Raw genomic sequence first — 6,753 nt, 5'->3', positions numbered from 1 at the left:
GTGGGGCATGGTGGACCCAGACACACATCACCAGCATGTACCCAACTGTTGGCAATGAAAGAAGAAAGCAAAGCACAAACAACAGCTTCACACTTTGTTCCATTTCTGTTCTTGAGGGCCCATGGCCCTCATTAATAAATAACAAAATATACAAACTGAGAAACAAGAAGACCAAAGAGGCAGAGGAACATAAATATGGGAAACAGGGAAAGCCACTTTGTTCAACAAAGTTGGGCTGGACCCCCGGCTCAGGGAAGTCCCCTCCTCACTTCAGCTTGAAGATGCCAAAGTAGGTGCTGCCATGTTTGTAGTTCAATTGCTTTGAGTCTGTCACATTGACAAAGACCATGTCACCCTTCCGGAGCTCGAAGACGCCTCCCACCCGGATGGACTGGAGCATGCAGGAAGAACTGGAGGTGTTGTGGGTGCTTAGTCCCTTCAGCAAGAGCCGATCCTCTTCCATGGGGAGATGCAAATAAATATAGAGGGTGAAGGGTGCTAAACTTGCCAACTTGGTGCAGAAGCTGACTTGGGAGTAGGTGTAGTAGAGCCCTGCTTCCTCCACCTTCAGCTTCCCCTCCTGGTAGGATATCAAGTTGTCGTTCATGGGGCCGTACATCGTAGGCCTCCACTCCAGCACTGTGGGGGGAAAACATGGCAGATGAGCTGGGAGAAGGAGACATCCAGTTTGGCAAGCTGATTTTGGGGGAACACCCTACAGACATCTGACGTGGCAGTGTCTGTCTGCTGGGGGTGTGTGGGTGGGTCCTGCCCACCCTAGGGTACCATCAGCATTTGGCCAATTCCTTTAGAGATGTTGCTAAGCCTTTTAATGACCCCTAAGCCAAGGGGCCCCATTCCCTGAGGTCAGGAAGTGTTTAACCTACATTCTTGGTCACTGACTCCTGGACACCCTTGAATTGATTACGCAAGTGGAGGAGCACTTTGCTTCCTTCCTTCAACCAAGTGGAAATGCTTAGGGTGGAGGATTGCACACAGTTGCCACCACAGGCCAAATACCCCTGCATCCCCCTTGTAGGGCTGTTATCTCCGCAGCTTTTGGTGGCACAGCCTCTGAGCTCTCAGAGCACTTCCAAAACACACTGAAGTTCCTGTCTTCAGAGGCAACTATGCCAGAACACACAGGTTTTCCAAACTGGGTGCTGCCTCCTCTAAAGTCCCTCCTCCACTTGTCCTCTGGAGAAGGCAAGACTTTGCCAAGGAAGCACAAAAATAACTGTCCCAGAGTTTTGGTCCTCCTGGCAGGGAGGAGAGCTGGAAGGCTTTTGCATGGCAAGTGCTGCCTCCTTCTGCTGGGACCAGTGCCCATGCTGACTTGCTCCTGGCGTGGCTGTTGGGGCACTGTTGGTGTCATCAGAGTAGCTCATGAACATGTGCTCCCACTGGGGTCAGTGCAGATAAGTTAATAAAGGGACCAGGAAGCCACGGCTATAGGGGCTGAGCTACCACTGCTGGGAGGGGTTTTAGACTTCTTCCTCCAGACCCTCCCCAGCCTACAGAGACACTTGTAAGATCAGGGGTGAGCAGCCCAACTCCATGGGGAATAACAGGTTTGACTGTCCTGGCCCAGAGTCCCAGTCCCCATAGTGGGGTGACACAGGTGGTCCTAAGGGAGCCACTCAGCCTGGGCATCCCATGGGGATGTTTTCTTTGTGCCCCAGTCCTGAGGAGCAGAGCTGAGCTCCAGGCAGCTGCTGCTCTCTGGCCAATTTCAGCTTGCTTTATAGGTTTAACAAAAGCTTAAGCAGGGAGTTTTAAAATGCAGCAAGCTTCTCACTTCTTTGATCTTATCTAACGTGAAGCTTTCCACAGGTAGACTGAGCTCTGGGTGAAATGCTGCGTCAGAGATGGAAAGAGCAGCTGCTGATTACTGGCAGTTACTCCAGAATTAATTGAAACGTGCTCAGATTGAGAAATCCTTGCCAGATCAAGAGATTGACCTTGCAAGCTCTTTCTTACATGGGTAATCCTTGCTCTGGCAGGATGTCCCTTAGCTAGGGCTGTGCTGGGGATGGAGCTGCGAGAGCAGCCATGGTCTGTGCAAAGGGATGCACAAATGCAAATGGAGGTGGGACTCAGACCTAACATGGCCACAGCCATGAATCTGTTTGGAGCTATCTATGCTTCAACCGTAAAGTCATCAGCCAGCCCCCATTGCTGCCAGGACCACCATAGGTGAGAAGATAATTAGATCAGCCACCAACAGCCACTCCTGCAAGGTATGGCCAAGAGAGAAAAAGCATTGAGTTTTGAGTCCAAAAGAAAAGCAAGGGGTTGGTTTCCCTAAATTCAAAGAGAAACAGTTTTCCCCTCATAAAAAATACTATAAGGATGAAGCCATTTTGGTGCATTTCTAGGAGGGCATATGTAAGTCCACCGAGGGCAGCTGGCATGGGATGCACGAACCCCGTGTGGCAAAGGTGCAGGTGGTGACACAACCACTGGGAGGTTTGCTGTGCCTGGGGACACGGTCTGGTGCTGGAGTGGCATTGGCCCTGTCCCTGCCCTTACAGCAGGGTTTGGCCAGGACAATCAGACTGCCATGCTCTGCTGGCTCCCTGGCCAAGGAGTGTCAAAGTAGGTCTGTCTTACCTGAGACTCTCTCGTTGCTACTGTGACCTGCCAGGTGGGCTGCAATCGGCTGTTTCTTCTCTGCTGCAATTTGGAAAGGCTGGTGTTATCAAGGCCATGGCACTCCCTGTCCCCTTCCAGGCAGCAGAGTTCCTCTGCAGGAATCACCTCCCACCCTTGTTATTTCTCCATGGGCCAAACCCAGCTCAGAGACATGGTCTCCAAAGTCTCCTCGGTCAGCCTTGGGTGAGGCAGGATCTGGCCTCTGCTCAGCCAAGATGCTCAGTTGCCTCCAAGGTGAAGCCCCTGAGGGACAAAGCCCACTGAGGCACCCATGCCACCCTGCTCACTGTGGGAACAGGACCTGGATGTGCCACTCCTTACCTTCCACCAGTGTCTCATTCTTGTGCATCAGACGGGGATGGTCACGGTGCTCATGGCCTACAATGTGAAAAGGCCACAGATTAATTTTGGATTCATTTTCCTCATCTTCAGGCAACGTGGCACTCAGAGACAGCTGCCCTGGTGTGACAACCGTGCCCAGTGCCCCCCTCTGCCAGCCCCGTGCCGTGCCCTGTCCCACCCCCATGGGATGCTCCAAACCCTGACCCTGTTGCCCACCTCCATGCCGTGCCTGGGGCACTGGTGGGCTGTTGCAGGGTGAAGGGAACCCCTGCCCAGACCAAGCTACTCCACCTGCCTCCAGCAAGCTATGGTTGTATTGGTGGCACCAGAAAACTCACCTCTCTGCATTTCAAATTTGGCCTCCCCCTTGCTGGCTTCTCCATCCTGTAACAACAGGAAAAAAAAAAAAAATTGGGTTTTTTAAGATGTAAAAATCAATACTTTTGAAAGCTTTTGTGTAGAGGATGCTCTGGCCACCACTTGGGTTGGTGCTGTTTGGCTCTGACAGCCCTGCCAGCTCTCAGAGGAGAGTACCCAAAAATTGCTGAGCCCTTCCAGCACCACACACAGCCACGGGCTGACTGGCTCTTCACAGCAGGGGGTTTGTAGGCTTTATTTTATGCAATGAATATTAGGTGATGAGGAAAGTTTATTTGAAAATAAAATAATTAAATAAACAAACAAAACAACCTCCTTTTCAGGTCATTTAAACCTATGCTGGATAGTCCAGCTGCCAGTGCAGCCCAGCAAGCTGGGCACTGCCTCTGCTGCCTACAGAGGGGGGTTTTCAGGCCTGTTGAATGAGGCCGATCTCAGATACAATTTGCTGTTGTCAGTTGGGTGCTGATGCAAACCTGAAGGCATTTGATGTCATCAGGCACTGATAATGAGGAATGAATGTCCCTCTCCTGCCTGCTCTGGTCAACATAGCTCTTCCTAGATGTAGAAGTCAAGGACTGAGAGCAGCTTGTCCCTGGCTGCAGCTCCATCCCTCCCACCACAAGCCCTGAACATCCCTTGGCATGCTGCAGCTGGACCTGCTCTGATCAAGACCATTTTGAGAAAAAAGAGGATGAGGTTTTTCACTGATATTAATATAATGTAAAAATACAGTGTAAAAATAATATAGTGTAAGTAAGGAAGGACGTGTGACATGCAGCCCCAAGGTAAAGGGCAGGCATGGGTTTAAAATAACACTTTGAGTGAAGCCGTGTGTGCCTGGAAGCCCCCCCTCCACCTTCAGCAGGGTCTTTATCCACCAAACAGCAGCATACCTTGCACTGGAGGTCCTTGAAGCTCTTTAAAATCTTTTCACAGTCCAATAATGTAGACTTCTGACCTTCTGCTGTCTGACATTTCTGTACTTTCCTCAGGAAGATGTAATCTTCATTTAAGCTCAACACCTCTTCCATCTGCCAGCGGGGGAGAGAAGAGATGGTGAATGGGATGCTCTTGGGAAACCTGCAATGCCAGCAGCAGAGCCAAGCTGTATTCTTGACAGGGATGAATTACAGCCTGGAAAGCTTGAGGCTGGTTCAGCATTGGGATGAGCAGGGCAGACACACAGCAGGTACCAAGTGCTCCCACCAGCTCCAGCACAACATCTGCACCTGCAGACACCCAGAATTGTACCTGCAGGGCTGACTGGTTGGTAACACTGTATGTGAGGAGGACTGCTCAAGATCCCTTCCTATTTTCTATCACTTTGATAATTAATTTAAATTATCCATTCTGCCTTTTCCAAAAAGCAGGTGGCAGACACCTGCCTGCCTGCATTTGCAGACAGCAGCACAGAAACCTCAGCGCGTGGCTCGGGGCTCGCTGCTCTGCCCCAGTGACCCTGGCAGGCGGCAGAGATGCTTGCAGGGTGGCTTTGCTCTGCAGGGTGGCTTTTCATGGTCTTTTGGCTAGCTTATTGACTAAAAGAACTGCCAAAGAGACCAAAATGACTTGTTGGTTGGGGCTGAACTCTGCCAAGAGCTTCAGATTAAAAAAATCAGATTAAAAAAAAAAATAATCAGAAAGCTGAAACAAAGAATGAGTAAGTAGATGTGTAGATAGAAAACACTGATTTTGGAAACTACACCTGTTTTTAATAAAAACCTGACATTCAGCTAAATGGTAAAGACAAGAGCAGTCAGTTACACATGAGAACAAAGCCTGGCAGAGTGCTCCATGCAGGCAGTGCTGAGATGCAGAGGGTCATTTTTGAAGCCCTGCCATGAGCTCTGAAGGCAGCTGAAATCTTCCTGCCACCATTTAGCTGTCTCTGATCCTCTGCCACAGCCCTGTGCAGTCACGTTTCACTCTGCTGGGTCAGTCCTTCCACTCACCCCTTCTCCCCAGGCTGCAATCCTAGTGCAGCAAAGTCCCCTTCCAGCCCCTCAAGTTAATAAGTCCCTCTAGCTCAGGATCGCTCTCCACCCTCGAAGATCAGTAGATGCCCACTTAAACGTCAATTTAAGATGAGACAACATGTTTAAAAATCAGTAATGATGATCTTATCGTTGTATCTGATAAGGAGAACTCGTTTGGGGTTTTAGACATATTTCATTTCCTTAGCCTATAGTCTTTTCTGTTTTGAAGAAAAGTAGCTTTACATCAGTGATTTTAAGCATCATGTAGGATGGCTGCAGTCATGGCAATCTCAAAACCAGCTTTTCAGTTTTTAATTTTTTGGTAAATATTGTCCCAAGTGTGGGGCAGGGTCACCAATACTGTGCCTCTTCAAAAAAATGACAAAATACTAAGATTTATTAATTTCTTCCCAAAGCAGAAAGAACCTGAAGAGATGTTGGTAGAATTCACAATTATAAACAGTAATAAAATATTAATAAAAATATTCATTTCTGGACCCTCCATCCTTGCAATTACTGTCACAGTGCTGCCAGCATCAGAAAAAACAACAAAGAGCCTAAAATAGACACCTCTTCAAGACTTACTGTCTTCTCCCCAGACTGGCCATCATCTGCCAGGTTTGTTATTAACTGCTCCTCTTGATTGATCTGTTCTAGTTTTGTTACTGAAGGGAACAGGTCTCTTCCTCACTGTACATCTTAGGGGCAAATTAAAGCAGAAATGGGAACATGGGTGTTATAAATGCCACCCCCCTGTCCATCCAGTGGCCAGCATAATCTCCCATGTTCCTCCTTTTGGTGACCACCTCTCACCAGGGCTGAAGGCAAATTGTGTTAGCGATCCAGCAGAGACAATTTTACTTCTCCACTTACCTTATCCATCTTCATGTGAAGATACAAACAGAAGAGCACGGTCCCGATCGTCTGTGCTACAATAAATACAGCAAGGAAAGCCATGAACACCTTCATGGTGCTGGGCGAGGTGCTGCTGATGGGTCGGGCTGTCGCGGGGCCGTAGGGTTCGTTCATTCTCCGCGCACGTTGCTGAGGCTCCTTCAAATGTGCTGCTTGCAAGTAGCATGAGAACTGTTGTGTGAGCACCCTCTGCTCAAGGGATAGAGGCTGCAGCAACCTACACTTCCTGGAAAAGTCTCTTCGTAGTGGGTAGGTTTGTTCACCACCATCTCCCACAACAAAAAAGTTGCTTAGACTTTCTTCTCTGGTGCACTTCCATGCTTTTTCCTACCGTTGTACCAGAAGCAAAGAGAAGTTCTTATTCCATATATTCATATTTGCCCTTGAAACACTCCAGACTATACCCCATTGTTTTTTTTTTTTCTGCTGTGGATGAAAGTTTCTTGGCAAGTCATCTTCAAAGAAATTATGACTGTGAATCCAT

At 48.8% G+C, this 6,753-nt stretch overlaps 1 protein-coding gene across 1 annotated transcript; it reads right to left on the bottom strand.

Annotated features, from left to right (window-relative positions):
• Positions 1–265: 265 nt before the first annotated feature.
• Positions 266–6,437, bottom strand: CD40LG (CD40 ligand). Its single transcript, XM_051630620.1, has 6 exons — positions 6,228–6,437; positions 4,272–4,409; positions 3,336–3,381; positions 2,977–3,033; positions 2,614–2,676; positions 266–639 (listed from the first exon to the last, which is right to left on the bottom strand). Exons 1-6 carry the CDS (start codon positions 6,381–6,383, stop codon positions 266–268), a joined length of 834 nt encoding a protein of 277 aa, XP_051486580.1. The 5' UTR covers positions 6,384–6,437.
• Positions 6,438–6,753: the final 316 nt, after the last annotated feature.

Source organism: Apus apus, chromosome 12 (genome assembly GCF_020740795.1).
Source record: "Apus apus isolate bApuApu2 chromosome 12, bApuApu2.pri.cur, whole genome shotgun sequence".
NCBI lineage: Eukaryota > Metazoa > Chordata > Aves > Apodiformes > Apodidae > Apus > Apus apus.
This window is presented reverse-complemented; position numbering and strand designations above follow the sequence as displayed.

Excerpts from the sequence above, each read along its gene's own strand:
- CD40LG (XM_051630620.1), bottom strand. The coding sequence starts at position 6,383 with ATGAACGAACCCTACGGCCCCGCGACAGCCCGACCCATCAGCAGCACC. Across the intron at positions 3,034-3,335 it reads CAAATTTGAAATGCAGAGAG|GCCATGAGCACCGTGACCAT; the intron begins GTGAGTTTTCTG and ends TTCACATTGTAG. Across the intron at positions 640-2,613 it reads TAGCAACGAGAGAGTCTCAG|TGCTGGAGTGGAGGCCTACG; the intron begins GTAAGACAGACC and ends TTCCCCCCACAG.